This window comes from Bos taurus, chromosome 27 (assembly GCF_002263795.3).
Source record: "Bos taurus isolate L1 Dominette 01449 registration number 42190680 breed Hereford chromosome 27, ARS-UCD2.0, whole genome shotgun sequence".
Taxonomy (NCBI): Eukaryota; Metazoa; Chordata; class Mammalia; order Artiodactyla; family Bovidae; genus Bos; species Bos taurus.
The window spans coordinates 42,123,377-42,139,307 of NC_037354.1; the positions used below are offsets into that span (position 1 = coordinate 42,123,377).

The 15,931-nt window shown below is 49.2% G+C and overlaps 1 protein-coding gene across 2 annotated transcripts in view; it reads right to left on the reverse strand.

The window, feature by feature from the left end:
- Positions 1-15,931, reverse strand: part of UBE2E1 (ubiquitin conjugating enzyme E2 E1) — a 60,819-nt gene that overhangs the window by 44,573 nt on the left and 315 nt on the right. The window contains exons 2-3 of one of the 2 annotated variants that reach the window (NM_001206216.2): positions 15,054-15,238; positions 11,480-11,530 (exon numbers count right to left, since the gene is read on the reverse strand). In NM_001206216.2, the coding sequence (NP_001193145.1) occupies positions 11,480-11,530; positions 15,054-15,205 (203 nt within the window). In that variant the 5' untranslated portion in view covers positions 15,206-15,238. The remainder of the gene's footprint in view (positions 1-11,479; positions 11,531-15,053; positions 15,239-15,931) is intronic. The other variant, XM_024986303.2, reaches the window with a different exon arrangement.

Consider the following 15,931-nt stretch of genomic DNA (forward strand, 5'->3'; position numbering starts at 1 on the left):
TGACTGACAACTTTTGTGAGGTGAGTAACCAGACACCAACTAGATCCCTTAGGACAGCTGTGCAACCCCCCACCCCTGCTCCCACCCGGAATGGGAAGCTGGCATCTGCTTCTCTGCGTGACTGCTGCGTGAACACGTGGCTCTGATGGGAGGAGCCAGGGGAGACCAACCTATCGCCCACGCGCAGCAGTAACCCCAGGCGCCTTACTGTCTGGGCATACGGTGTGCAACTTACAAGTACGTGTCTGGAGAATCAACCTCAGAAAAAGGGTCAGTTTCAATTATCAAGTTACACAGCCCCAAGAGTGCCTGGGATAATCTGAAACAAATTAATAAAATGGGGCTGGAAGATGATTGGAAAGGTGATGCTTGTAAGATCTTTAAGAGTTCCAGGTACATTCAATGTAAAACAACGTGACAGTCAACCTTAAAAGGCTGAAAAAAAATCAACTATGATGAATAACTTCCGGTGTGTTAAAAGTAAACACATAAACCCATTTATTCTAGGGCATTCACAAGTGTGAAAAGCACAAACCACTGCAAATCAAAGCAGGTAAAAAAGTTGAAGGATGCAAGCAGCAATTTACTGATTTTCCAATTTATCCACTGCCTAGTATTTTCAAACCAAGTCCAGCAGAAGGGATTTATCAAAATACAACATATGAACCTCTGCACTGTTTACATACGGCATCCACGCCACAGTTGTTAGCCGCAACGATCACAAAGGCCTTGAATCTAGGAAAGCAGGAACTTTTCTAGTGAAGGAAGGGAAAAGGAACCCCCCCCAGTCCTTTTGAGAATTCACTGAAAATGACAGACCCCCTCCCAAGAGAAATAATATACACAATGTTAAGAACAATTACACTAGTGTAAAAATCTGGCAACACCGAATCACTTCCCTGGATAAACACAATGAAATCTGCTAGTTGGGAAAAGTAACACACATAAACACCTTTTCCTTCTCCACAGTCAGCCCCTCTACTGGCTCTGTCTCGTGGAGGTCACCCACAGCGAGAAGGTGTAAAACCCGACACACACCTGCCGGTCTCCGCGCCTCCCACCTCAGCAGCACTGCTTCAGAGCTGATGGCCACTCCACTCAAAACTCTTCCCACTCACTGCTTCCTGACCCCCTGCTCTTCCTTTTTCTCCTTTCTCTCTGTGTCCTCCTCTGGCTTCTCTTTCAGCCTCCACCACCTCTGTCTAGAAGGCATCCCAGTCTTCAGCCTGACTCTCTTCTCGTGCCTTCCTCTCCAGATGAGCTGGAGGCCTCTGAGAACCTCTACAAGCTGGCTTCTCCCAAGTGCACACATCTCAACTCTCTGTGTCTCAAGTCCACGCTCCTCCTCAGGAAAAGGAAAGGAAGTCACTCAGTCGTGTCTGACTCTTTGTGACCCCTCTGTCCATGGGATTTTCCAGGCAGGGATACTGGAGTGGGTTGCCATTTCTTTCTCCAGGGAACCTTCCCGACCCAGGGATCGAATCCAGGTCTCCCGTGTTGCAGGCAGACGCTTTACTGTCTGAGCCACCAGGGAAGGTGACTGATGCGCCGAACTACCAAAAAAACAGCTTAGGCCTGGCCCAGGAGAGCTCTGCACCCCCTGTGATTACAGTATTAATGAACAGTATGCTGCCCAGGTAACAAAACCCAGTGGTAACTTCAGTTCAGTTCAGTCGCTCAGTCGTGTCCGACTCTTTGCAACCCCATGAATCGCAGCACTCCAGGCCTCCCTGTCCATCACCAACTCCCACAGTTCACTCAGACTCACATCCATCAAGTCAGTGATGCCATCCAGCCATCTCATCCTCTGTCGTCCCCTTCTCCCCTGTCCCCAATCCCTCCCAGCATCAGAGCCTTTTCCAGTGAGTCAACTCTTCGCATGAGGTGGCCAAAGTACTGGAGTTTCAGCTTTAGCATCATTCCTTCCAAAGAAATCCCAGGGCTGATCTCCTTCAGAATGGACTGGTTGGATCTCCTTACAGTCCAAGGGACTCTCAAGAGTCTTCTCCAACACCACAGCTCAAAAGCATCAATTCTCTGGCGCTCAGTTATGCAAAGTCAACAGGACCTTCCTGACGGAAACATCACCTTGGCCTCCTGCAAGTTTATCATAAGCTACGTAGTGTGGCACAGGGCTTCCCCGGTGGCTTAGTGGTAAAGAGTCCACCCAGAACGCAGGAGACGTGGGTTCAATTCCCTGTCAGGAAGATCCCCTGGAGAAGGAAATGGCAGCCCACTCCAGCATGCTTGTCTAGAGAATCCCATGGACAGAGGAGCCTGGAGGGCTACAGTCCACAGAGTCACAAGCAGTGGGACATGACTCCGTGATTAAACGACAACAAAGCGTGGCCAGGACTCTACAACAGCCCACCATCACTGGCACGCTCCAGCAAGGAGCCCTGCTGAGTGCCTCCGCCTCTGGAGGAGGAGGTTTCCCAGGGGTGAGGAGCACACTCTGACAGCAGGTTCTGGGCCTGCTGTTTCACTCAGGGCACGACTGCATAGGAGAGGCGGAACAAGCACGGGCTCATTACGCAGCCCTACCTCACTCGCTGGTGGTGGGGAATCTGTCAGATGCCTCTAGCAGGTGCCAGCACCTCCACATACCCCACTCTGGAAAGGCTCTGGGCACAGGGAGCCGCTCAGGGAAGCCCAATTTACTCAGCACCCCTAAACCCATGCTCACTTCTTGGCAAACTAATCTTCTGAAGTCAAAACCCATGAACATTGGTACTGGTATTTTCTGCATACATCTTCCCAAACTAGCTGTAGCACCGTCTTTCATACCACAAAGAGTTCCTCTGTGATGCCGGGAAGGTGAAAATTGCCGAGAGAGACTGGATGCCATCTTGGAAAGACAGCCAGCAATGGACAGCTGTAAACTGCGATGGCCGTTTCTCCAGCTCTTTCCAGTAATTTCTGAAGAGGGTAATGAGGGCATCCCATTAAACTATCAGACTCAAATTGGGTTACTGTGTTTGTATTTTAATTTAACAAACATGTATTGTAGTTTATCTACTCTCTCTTGGACAATGTAGGGATGCAAAGACGTAATCCCTGCTCTCAAGGAACTTCAAGTCTCCCAGGAAAGAACGAACGGAAGGACACGGGGGCGGGTGCTGCTTTTCCAGCAGCTGGAGTGGAGTGTTCCTCGAGGGCCACAGAGGCTTCAGTCCTCTAGACACGGTCACTCCACCATCAGGTTGGGGGCAGCAGCCTTCCAAAACACACGCTTTTCCACTCACCATCTCCCAGGTGGCGCTAGTGGCAAAGAATCCACCTGCCCATGCAGGAGACAGGAGACAGGGGTTTGACCCCTGGGCCCAGAAGAGCCCCTGGAGAGGGGCACGGCCACCCACCCCAGTGTCGGTGCCTGGAGAAGCCCGTGGACAGGAGGGCCTGGCGGGCTGCGGTCCATAGGGTTCAAAGAGTTGGGCGCGACCAGCGCTCACTTTCCCATTTCAGTTCTGACCCTATTGTCTTCCCTACAAACTGTGTTCAAAGAACCCTGCCGCTCCCTCTCCTGCCTTCTCACTCTTTTCCTCTGCGTCTACAGAGTGCGCTTATACTTCACGACCACAGGAAAAACGTCCCTGCCCTCCCCTACAGCTCAGAGCTCCCCCTACTTGGCATCTGTGTTGGCCAGGGCCTCGCTGCTCCCCCATCCCTCAGAGTGCAAATCTCAACTCTCCTCCTCCCGGGGCGATCGGGTGGATGTCATTACCCACCTTCGCATCTACCGGAGTCGCCCACGGCCAGCCCCAGCCTCGGCACCCCGCCAGCCCACACACACAATGCACAGAAACCCACACACAGGCATCCCAACTCACTTCCAAATGGTTCTGCAAAATAAATATATGGAGATGTTGCTGCTGCTGCTAAGTCGCTTCAGTCGTGTCCGACTCTGTGTGACCCCATAGAGAGCAGCCCACCAGGCTCCCCTGTCCCTGGGATTCTCCAGGCAAGAACACTGGAGTGGGTTGCCATTTCCTTCTCCAATGCATGAAAGTGAAAAGTGAAAGTGAAGTTGCTCAGTCGTGTCTGACCCTCAGCGACCCCATGGACTGCAGCCTACCAGGCTCCTCCATCCATGGGATTTTCCAGGCAAGAGTACTGGAGTGGGGTGCCACTGCCTTCTCCGTATTTAGAGATGAGATGGAGGCAAAGCACAGGTACAGTTTTAACAGTTGATGTATGGGGGTGAAGGCTGGTGCTCCCTGTAATATTCTTTCAACTCTTCTGTAGTTTGAAAGTTTCCAGATTTAAAAAGTTGGGGGAAAAGAATATGTAGGATCAGAATAAAAACAAGAATCGTGGTTGCTGTCCTTTGGGCAGTTTGTAAGTCTAACTTGTCTAATCTCAATAGGTGAGATAGATTTGAGAGCTCGATGACTGATAATAATAAGCCTAAGCGTACCATCAACATGCAAGTCCTGACTGACGGCCTACCAAGGAGCAGCAGGGCGCTCAGCGCTGTGTGTACAGGGTCCACAAAGCATTCGCCCCGGGAGCGGGAGCCAGTCTCCCAGCCTCCCCAGCCTGTGCTCACGGCACCACCGTCTTCCCCGGACCCCTGAGCCCTCTCAAGCAGCCCACACCTCAATCAGTGGCCAAGGTCTCTGCCTCCAGTACTCTCCACCGCTCTCCCCTCTCCACTCTGAGGCCACCACCTGCCCCCATCCCAGGCCCACCTGCCCTCTCACCTGGACTCTGCGGCAGGAGTTCCATGCAGCCCTTGCTTCTCTGTCTGGATGCTCAGCTCTAACTGGATCACACTTCCGGTTTGAAGGGTTTCTGGAGACCCTCCAGCACCAGGAAGTCACACCCGAAGCCTGCCAGTGACCCCGAGGAGCACGTGTTTCATTGCTGCTTCTCCCACCCCTTCTCACTGCCTCGTTTGCTGTTGTCTAGTTGTCAAGTTGTGTCCAACTCTTTGCAACGCTATGGACCGTAGCCCACCAGGCTCCTCTGTCCATGGGTGCTCCCAGGCAAGAATACTGGAGTGGGTTGCCATTTCCTCCTCCAGGGGATCATCCCCAACCAGGATGGAACCCACGGCTCCTGCTTGTCGGGAAGGTTCTTCTCCACTGAGCCACCCGGGAAGCCCCTGGCCACACACTGGCTCCCTGGCGCCCAGCAGTGCCCTGGCTGCTTTCCTGTGACCCCGTGGCCTGCACAGGCACCCCCTGTCCCGCAGCAGGCTCCCTCACTCTCTCCACTCACTTCTGTTCTCCTGCGCGGCCCCAGATACGAACCCTCATGCCAGGTAATATCGCCCTCCTCTGAACCTTTAAAAAAACGTCACATGCACTTACTACTTTGCAAGTACTACTGACACTTCCGAGTACAACCCAAGATCTATATGTGCATTTCTTACCAAGATTCCGAAACAATGAAGTCCCTGAAGGCAACGACTTTTACATGTGACAGGCACTAAAGGTTTATGACAGGAACCTAACATTCCTTTACACAAATCCAAAAAACTGTAGTGTTGCCCCCTAAACCACAAGCAATTTTCCCTTCAGATGCCAACAACATTTTAACAGCAATATAGTCTTTTTCTTTTTCCCTCTTTTAGTGTGGTAAAGTATATAATACGAAATTTGCCATTTTAAACCACTTGAAAGTGTAAGCTTCAGTACCATTAATTACAAGACAACACTGTGCAACTATCACCACTATCTGGTGGCAAAATTTTCATCACCCCGAACGGAAACTGCCCCTTAAGAGATAACTTCCCATTCCCCCTCCCTCCTGCCCCTGGGAACCCTCCAATCTGCCTGTTCTAATTAGCTCACCATGTAAACGGAATCATGTAATAATGTCTGTCCTGCTGTCTAGCTTATTTTCCAGCTCATTCATGGTGTAGAGCGTGAATCAGAACTTCACTCCACGGGAATTCCTTGGCAGTCCAGTGGCTGACTCTCGCTTCCACTGCGGGGGGTGAGGGTTCAATCACCCCTCACCCCCCCGGGGGAACTAAGATCCCACGTGCTGTGTGTGCAGTGCAGCGGTGGGTGGGGACAGCTTTTCGGGGCTGAAAAATATTCCATTATACGGATAGGCCACATTTTGTGCATCCACTCATCTGCTGATGGACACCTGGTTATTCGCACTTTTTGACTACTGTGAGCAGCTATGAACACTGACTCAATGCAGAGTCCCTGCTTTCAATCCTTTTGGGACAACACTTAGGAGTAGAATTGCTGGGTCACACAGGAATTCTTTTCCGCTTTATGGGAAACAACAGCAGTATAGTTTTACAATTTACAAATGTGGTCCTTTTGGGAAGCACAACACCCACAAGAGTTCCTACTCATCTGGGAAACAATTCACTTTTAGACAGGTAACAGATAAATTAAAGATATATACAAGGAAGGCTATTTTTCAGCAGGTGAGACAGGGCTTTGTACAGGAAGACTTCTGTTGAACCTGTTTCTTAAACCCAAGCAAGCATACAAAACATGCTTGGATGAAATGATCAGCCTTTACTATTCAAAGAGGATCATCTCTTTTCAGTCCAAGGTTAGCAGCCTGGGATTTCTAAACTGACATCTCACTATTATTACCACTAATGCCAGGAGATTTTATAAAACCACAGAATACAAAATGTAAAGTCGCAGACACAATCAGTGCTGACCCAGAGCACCTCTCTAAGGGCAAGGTCAGAAGAGACCACCAGGAGTATCTTTCACTCTTTACTCCACAACTTCTGCATCTCAGCCTCTCAAAAACATACATTCTTATAATCATGTAACAGCCTAAAATTGTACTTAAAATACAAGCAATAAAATACAAGCAATGTTAGGAAAAATGATGAGCTGTTAAAGGCAGCTAAATGGGCAGCTCTAACAGTATCACCATCTAACACGTCAGGAAACTCTTACTCTCCTGTGAGCTTCACAACACTGCAAGGCAGGCCGGCCAGGTGCTCAGCCCTTTCAGTCAATGAGGAAAAGAAGGTTGAGAAAACTGCTTTACATTTTTTTTAATGCTCCTGACATTAGCCTTTGTATCATACTAAAAAAAGGGTAAGTGTAGCTGTAAAACTTTAAAACCACTGTATCTGGTTTCATTCTAGGTCTCCCCCCAAAATAAAAAGCACTGACTTAGTTGGGTTCATATATTTAGAAAACACAAAAATAATGCTCAAAATGTAATAAAGTCATCTCATATAAAAGGAAATTTTTATTATTCTCACCCATGCCTGAAATGTTTAATGACTTCTCTAAGACACTTTGTCCTAAATAGCACCCTGCCTCAAATCTTAATTTTTAGGTTTTGAGGCACTAAATGAGTATTTACTCAAAATTCTGATATATCTAATAAGAGAAATCTGAAGTTTAAAGGACTTGTGCAAAATGTGTCATTTATTATGTGCAGACATACAGGCTACAGACATTTATGGCTACAGGTTAGTTATATAGCTCTAACTAGTCAATTTAGCAAAGCTTGAGCCTCAGGCTGTAAATAACAGCTACAAAACTGACTCCAGGGGCCCAGAGTTCACCAGCTATCTAAAAGGCATAGTTTTACAATCCAATGCTTTAGGAAATCATTACAGTAGTTAAGACAGCACTCTTCTCCTAAACGAGAGAGCGCCAAAATGCAGGGGAAAAAGCCTAACCGAAAGCACAGTACATGAACTGGGAGACTAGTTATGATCATATTTATATGCACAAATGTAATAGTTCAGAGATACCAAGGAATTTTATTTAACTGGCAATACACAGTAATTTTAAAAATACAGTTTAAAACACTTTTGAGGTCACTGAATGTATGAAAGAAGAGAATGAAAAAGCTGGCTTAAAACTCAACATTCAAAAAACTAAGACCATGGCATCCCATCCCATCCCTTCATGGCAAATAGATGGCGAAAAAGTGGCAACAGTGACATTTTATTTTCAGGGCTCCAAAATCACTGCAGACGGTTACTGAGGCCGTGAAATTAGAAAACGCTTGCTCCTTGGAAGAAAAACTGTAACACATCTAGACAGCATTTTAAAAAACAGACAGAGGTACATCTAGTAAAAGCCATCTACAGTTCTCCCAGCAGTCATACACAGATGTGAGAGCTAAACCACAAAGAAGGCTGAGCACCAAAGAATTGATGCCTTCGAACTGTGGTGCAAGAGAAGACTCTTGAGAGTCCCTTGGACAGCAAGGAGATCAAACCAGTCAATCCTAAAGGAAACCAACCCTGAACATTCACTGGAAAGACTGATGCTGAAGTGCCAATACTTTGGCCACCAAATGTGAAAAGCCGACTCACTGGAAAAGACCCTGATGACTGGAAAGACTGAGGGCAGGAAGAGAAGGAGGTGACAGAGGATGAGATAGTTGGATGGCATCACTGATTCAATGAACATGAATTTGAACAAAATCAGGGAGACAGTGAAGGACAGAGAAGCTGGGGTGCTGCAGTCCATGGGGTCACACAATAGCACACAACTGAACAACAACTGAATATATTCCTCATTTTGTTCTTCAAAATAACATCTACTCAATATGAAACGCTGAGAATTTAACTTGATGTGCTCAAACATAACTGTTAGAAACTGCATTTCACACAGGTTTGGAAGCTCAGTAAGTTCACATATATTTGTCAAGTGCTAAAAATACTCAACACATCCAGTGCACCTTCAGGAGAAGCAATTCTCCCATTGATCTGCAATAATCAATGGTTTACTGAGAGGTTACTATGCGCCAACTACTATACTTTAATAAAGTAATGTAGCTAAATTTAAAGCCACACACTCAATAGTGACTGAAGAAAGGCAGTTCTACAAAAGCTTAATATACATCAATTGAAAGCTAATTATTTAACTCACTCAAAATATAGTTTACAATTGTCGAAATTAAAAAATTTTAAGAACCAAGCTATCAAGTTTTCATGCTGAGTAACACTAAGAAAATTATAAAGAAATAAACATGCATACATTCAATGTATCATTTAATTCACACATTTTAATTGGAAGCTAGCTTCCCTGGTGGCTCAGAAGGTAAAGAATCTGCCTGCAATGTGGGAGACCTGGTTTAGATCCCTGGGTGGGGAAGATCCCCTGGAGAAGGGAAAGGTTACCCACTCCAGTATTCTTGCCTGGAGAATCTCATGCACAGAGGAGCCTGGTGAGCTACAGTCCATGGGATCACAAAGAGCTGAACACGAACTTCAAAAAGTAGCTTCAAATTACCCATTTCCATCTCAAATAACAATATACATTAAAATAGTAAATGATTCAATCCTATAAGGTACCAACACAAAACCTAAAACCAAACTCGTTTACGTTAGCTGACTATTGGGGTACTGTATAACACTCTATCAGTAACACTAGTAAACCAACCAAAAGTAGAAATCACAGTTCACAGCACTTAAACAGCCCTACTGAAAAATGTCTTCAGAAAAATAAGGCAGTCTTTACTTTTGAAATCAACATAATACATATTTCCCTCCCAAAATAAAAATGTCTTGTGTTTTCTCTGAAACTGAAGAAAAATTTTTTCAAAATGTTTATGTTAAAGCTTGTGTCCCCAGCGTCCACAACCCAACAACCCATCCAGTTTTAGGTGATTGATGGTCAGAGGTTTCACCTTTAAGGGTCTTTAGGAGGGTTTTCCAAGGATAAGAAGTTCTACATGTTGAGCAACACAAATCTCTCACACGGGAGCTCAGCTAAAATGCTAGGAAACTAAAGTGTACTGACAACTGGTTTCTTAAAGAAAATGATTAATCCCATGAAAACCTTCAAACTGTTTACAATTTTAAACTGTAAATTTAAGAAAGAAGTTTATGCCTTGATAAACATTATTAGTTTTGAAACTATGCTTTAAAAGCTTGGTTTTAAAACCTAGATCAGCTAAAGCTGTCTGAATCCACAAGACATGCATGGAAGAGACGTGATATCAAATATGTGGGTGATAAGGACAGGCAGCAGACATACCTTGGGGAATGCCCATGGGTTCAATACAACCAACCAAGGGAGCCACAGGCCTCCAGCCGAAGTAAGCTGCCACCAAGATGAAAAAGGAAAATATCCCAGGCCTAAGCCTGGCCCATTTCTCAACTGTTCAGAAAGACAGTCTGAAAAGATTCTTGAAAGCCAAGAGAGAAATCCTCCAGAACGATTAACTGGCTACAAACTATAGTTTAAGGGCATTTCAAACTCAGAAAACAGGACAAGATTTTACCAAGCAACACCCCACACTTGACCGAACGTAAGAACATGTTACAAAAACGGCAGTGTTAAAGCTTTCCCCACTTAATCCATTAACCACAGCTTAGAAAGTTCAGTGTTCATAAGCAAAATATTCCCTTTCGTTTTTCAACCTGAATATTTCCACAGGCGCATTTTAAATTTGTTTATCACCCCTGTTACTCGCTAGTAACAACTTCTTCCTATGCTATATAAGTTTAGTACATTTCTAAAACACCTCACCCTATTCCAATTATCAATCCTGAGAACTAAGATTTAGCTTAACTGTTACAGTTAATTTTCAGACTGTGGGAGTAAGACAACGGAATAATTAACCTCTCTCAAACGGCGCTACTGTAGTACCTAAGTCCTTCAGCGGAGAAGGTGACAGCACCCCACTCCAGTTCTCTTGCCTGGGAAACCCCATGGACGAGGAGCCGGGTGGGCTGCAGTCCATGGGGTCGTGAAGAGTCGGACACGACTGAGCGGCTTCACTCTCACTTTTCACTTTCATGCATTGGAGAAGGAAATGGCAGCCCACTCCAGTGTTCTGGCCTGGAGAATCCCAGGGACGGGGGAGCCTGGTGGGCTGCTGTCTATGGGGTCACACAGAGTCGGACACGACTGAAGCGACTTAGCAGCAGCAGCAGCAAGTCCTTCGTCACTTCACGTTGATTTAGTAAAATCATCCAGTCTTCCGCCTTGACCCAACAAAAGCCAAGTGGCCATTTTAAATAAAATCAAGTTATCACCAAATCCTTCAAAAGCGTGTATCAAGTTGTTTTGAAACTGAAACACGCATGATATACACACAGTTCGAGTAAAGCAATTTTGAGGAAAAACATCTCCACGGAAGAGTTAATATCTATAAAATAAAGTAAAAACGTCTTTATCAAAGCCACAAACTACATCCTGAATCGGTCAGCCCAAAGTCCAACACAAAAATGCACACAACGTAACTTGTGAAGATGCAGTGTTACCGCTGCATTAACTTGAAGAACAAAGACGGCAGTTTTCTGAACTGAAATGTCCCTAAGCGTCTGGGTCCCACGCACCCTCGGGAGCCCTGAGGGGGTGTCCCAGAAGCACGCGGACAGGCGTCCCCTCAGAGGGCCCGCCGCACGGCGGCCGCAGACTCGGCGGAGCCTCCGCCCAGGCGGGATTCCAGCGTGAGCTCGGGGTCAGCGCCCCACAATCACCGGCCAATGAACAAAAGCAAAACTTCGAAACAAGGAGAAGAGGAGACTTCTACAGTTCAGAAGGGGGACCAGGGGACAGGCGCTCACCTGCAGTTGGGCGGAGGGTCTAGAGTGATGTCCGCCAGCTCCTTCTGAATCCTGGATCGGGAGGCGAGGGGAGAGAAAGACAGCGCGTCAGGGTGGCCGCGCGCAGGGCTGACAACCCCCGCCCGGGTTCGAGGCCCGCCTCGCGCACCGCCCCTCGGCTCCGCTCGGCGCCGTCGCCGCCGCGACCCTTCCGGAGTGCCTCGCCCGCGGCCGGTTTCCCGACCCGCAGCGGACCGCGCGGGGCGCAGCCCGCCCGCCAGCCGCCCCGCGTCTCCCCCGCCCCGCACGGCGCCCCCCTCAGGCCGCCCGCGTCCCCAGGACGCAGCCAACATGGCCGCTCCCCGCGCGGCCCCGCGGGCGCTGACCGCCCTGCCGCCTGACCGTCGGGCGGGGGCGGCGCAGGCCGCGCGGCGCCCCCGGAAGGGCCCCGCCCGCGGCGCACGAAGCCGCGGCCCGGCCGGGGACCCCGGCGGCCCGCCCCCGCCCCCTGCCCGGACACCCCGCCCGCGGCCCGCAAGGTGCACCGGCCGCCGGGCCCCGCTGGCCCGCACACCCCGGCGGCCCCCGCACTTCCCGGCAGCCCCGGCCCGCACCCCGCACGGGCTCTGAACCCGGGACCCCCCCACACACACACCCGCGAGCTCTCGTCCCCGCAGCGCCCCGCCACTGCACGGAGCCCATCCCCCGCCCCGGGCCGACGCCGCCCGGCCTTCACGCCGGCCCGGCCTTTGTCTTGGGCCTACCTAGGTGCCCAGAGCATCAGTTCAGACCAAAGTTTGCGGCCATGAAGCCTCCGCCACCTTCCAGACCCAGCCTGGTGTCTTTATCACCTTTCCTGACCCTATCGAATCAAGCCCTAAAGGGCTGTGCTACAATTTAAAAACCCCACATAGGCAGTACAGGAGTACAAAACATACACAGGGTCTAAAAGCAATCAATCCCAATGGATGCTCTTCTCTTCCCAAAGGTTTTCTGAGGGTAGGATGACAGGACTAGCTAGCTACGATTGCAAAAGGTTTTATGAAAGCAGTTTTTTTTCATTTATAAGTCAAGAGAAATTTACTTCGGATTGGGGTGGTGATTAGGGAAGTTCCTTAAACTTTCCAATTGGAGGACATTTCTTGTCGTGAAAGGGCTTTGCTATCTCTGGTATCTACTTATCTGCGTCCTGCTCAATTCTTTTGTCAATTCTTTTGCGATCATCCTATCAGCTCTGGGGCCTTGGCATCCCCGGTGTCTGACTCATTATTGTATGTCAGGCAGTTTGGATCGTGGGCTTCCCGATTCTTTACCTGCATCTACCAGAATGGCTGTGTATGTATGTACAGGGGCAAAATCACCTCCCTCTAAGCACAACTGGCATAAATCCTCCTTGTCAATCCAATCTCTCTGATAAAACATTCACTGAAAAGGGAGCTGTTTCTTTAACACCTAAAAAAGATAATACCAGACAGCTTTATGGACTTCACTTCTACAGCAAACATTCACACTACTTCCAGAATACTGGGAAAAGATTTGTAAGAGTAATCCACACATGTTCCACAGAGTATTTCTTATCCAGTCCACCTGCAGTGGGGGCTTTCCCTTCAGCTGTAGACTAAAAACCAACAAGTGGTTTCCTTCTAATGGGCAGTTAAGTAACCTCCTGTCGGCCAACTCAGGCTTGTCTTTCTTCCCATCTCCTAGTATATGTGCCCGCCCCAATTCTATTCCCACCTTCCAGATCAATTTCCCCGAGCAGCATCTACAGGGTCCCAGCAACCTCCCTTTTCCCCTTGTTCTTTCGTGGATACGAGGCCCCCTGTTTTTTCACCTTTACTATTAACCACAGCTCTGCTTTATGGTAACAGCCACTCCTTCAGCAAGATTCCCAGGGAGCTAAAGCTGATGTTAACCTGATAAAATTATTGTTGGAAGCTTCCCGCCTTTCATTTATTTTACACCTACCATCTCTTTCCCAGGCATTTCCAAATGAGTTTTTAACTTCCTTAGCATAAATAGACAAATTGTGTCTAATGAAGAAAAAAAAACCGTCTCTAATTTGCCTACATAAAGCAGACAATTTTATACTTGACACCTGTGCCTTTATCCCCAAATATATTCCTGTACACTAGGGTAATCCAGCAAAATATAAAAATGCTAGTGAACTAACACAAATATTCTGCCTTAGGTCGGGCCAAAAGCTGCCCCCAGCTTGGATCAGAGAGCCCAGAGAAAGGGAGGGGGAATAAAGAGACGGCTCCATCCAAAGTGGGCAGGGGAGACGCCAGGCTCGGGGAGAACCAGCACAGGGCTGACCGCAGAGGGCCGCTCAGGACTCCTGGGAAGCTGAGATGCGATCAAACGACCTCTCTGAAATGAGAATCTTGCCAAGGCACCTTGCCACTTAACTCTACACGTCTACACTGTTTACAGCAGCCAGAGCCTTTTCTTCGTCTCCTGTGCTTTGGTCACCAAAGCATTTCATCAACTTTCCAAATTTCAAGTCAGGGAAAATGACAGGACAAACTTTCTAACTCAAAGTTCTGGCTCACTACTCAGTGGAGAAACCTAAAGCCTCCTTTTCTTTTTTTTACGTTCTTTTAAGACAGACATCTTTATCTAAGCTACCATTTCGATTCCTTACTATCTTCCTGGTTTGCCACTTTAAAGTTTAATGACTGTACACCGGACAGCAGGATTTATGAAAAGGAAAGGGGGCTCCAAGGAATCTGCTGTAGACTAAGGCTTGTGAGGATCAGAGGATACTACTGAAGGATGATGGAGGTTAAAAGTAACTTCTATCAGAGACATAAGAGGGAGAGAAAAAAGAAAAAGAGCTACTGCGTGAATTCAACTTGTGTTGACAAAAGTGTTTTTGTTTTGTTTATAGCATAAAAGAAAATAGCATGAAAAAAAAAATTTGAGCGTCCCTGAAATTTAAGTGGAGGTTCTCAAAAAGAACAAAGAATCCCCAAAACAGCCTGGAATAACTAATTTACATCATTTATTGATTTATTAATTTGCCTCAACTCTCTAAATCAGAAAAACCTCTTTAAATCCCATTTGAAAACATCCATTTCCATCTATTAAATTTTTTACTCTGCTAATGTGAGTTAGTTATTCCTTATGCAATTTGTGGAGAAAGCACTATTCAAAGAAAGATCCTATGTGCAACAGGTGAGAAGGAAGTAAGACGGTGATAGAAATCGCAGTGATAGAGCTGTCCGGGCAGGTATTAGTAATTAAGTGGGATGACAGTCTTGGGGAGGGTCACAGATTAGTGATTAACAGGACAAATAATTTGAAATCAGATTTGGAGGTCACTAGCAACACTCATGCGGATTCTTACAAACTGCAGCAAGATATGGGGAAGGCAAGCCACAACAGCTGCATGGAGACAATGATCAGAAGAAAAAACAGAAGCAGCAACAGAGAAATAATTCGGGCTTTCAAGGTCCTTTTTTCCCTTTTTATGAACACATAAGCCCTGAGGAGCGAGTAAGCTACCCTCACTGGAGGCGGACCCAATGCAGCCGGAGGCCGTGCGGGCAATAGGAAGCCTGCTTTGGGGGGCGGGGGTGGGGTTCGGTACCTCTTGGCGCTGGTGGAGAGTAGTTTGGAGTTTTTGCTCATGCTGACTTTGCTCTCCTTCTTCTTGGGGGTGTTTGCTTCTTTCTCAGTTTGCTGGTTGGAGGACGAAGACGAGGAGGAGCTGGTGCTGGCCCTCGAATCGTCATCCGACATAGCGAACCCCCCGCCCCACCCCGCAAACAGCCCCTGCAGGGGGAGGGAGACAAAATAGAAAGGCCGGTGTAGACGCGGAACTCGGGCGCTGTCAGGAGGGCTCGGGCCCCGGCCGCCCCCCGCCCTCCACGCGCTTTCTCGAGTCTCCAGGCCCATCACGGCCTCCGCGAGTCGGACGCGGGCTGTTTGTCTGTATTCCCGGCCCCGAGTGGGGGCCGCGGCGGGGACCGGCCGGGAGCGCGGCGCGCCGCCCCTCCGCCGCCCCCGAGGCTCCCCTCCGGGCGGGGGCCGGGCCCGCCGGCCTCGAGCGGTGTGCAGCGGCCCCCGGGGGTCGCGGGGGCCGGGAGCGGAGTTCGGCGAGGTGGCGGGGCGGGGAGGCCGGGGAGGGGCGAGGGAGGAAGCCGAAAGGGGGGACGGGGGCGGGGAGCGGGCGCCGGTGGGTGGGGGTGGCGGGCGGCGGGCGGGGACGCCGAGGCCGGGCCCCCCACCCAGCCCCGGGCCGGCCCCCGGGGGCGCGGCCGGGCGGGGATCCCAGCACTCGCGCGGGCGCCGCCGGGGTAGGGGTGCGGGGCCTCCCCGGCGGAGGGGTAACAATGAGCGCGGCCGCCCCGGGGGGCTAGTAGCCCCGCGGGCCCCCGCCCCGGGGGCACGGGGCGCCCCTCCCCTCCCCCTCCGCGGGCCTTGGCGGCCACGGGGGGCTCCCGGGGCCGCGCTGACAGTTCGAGC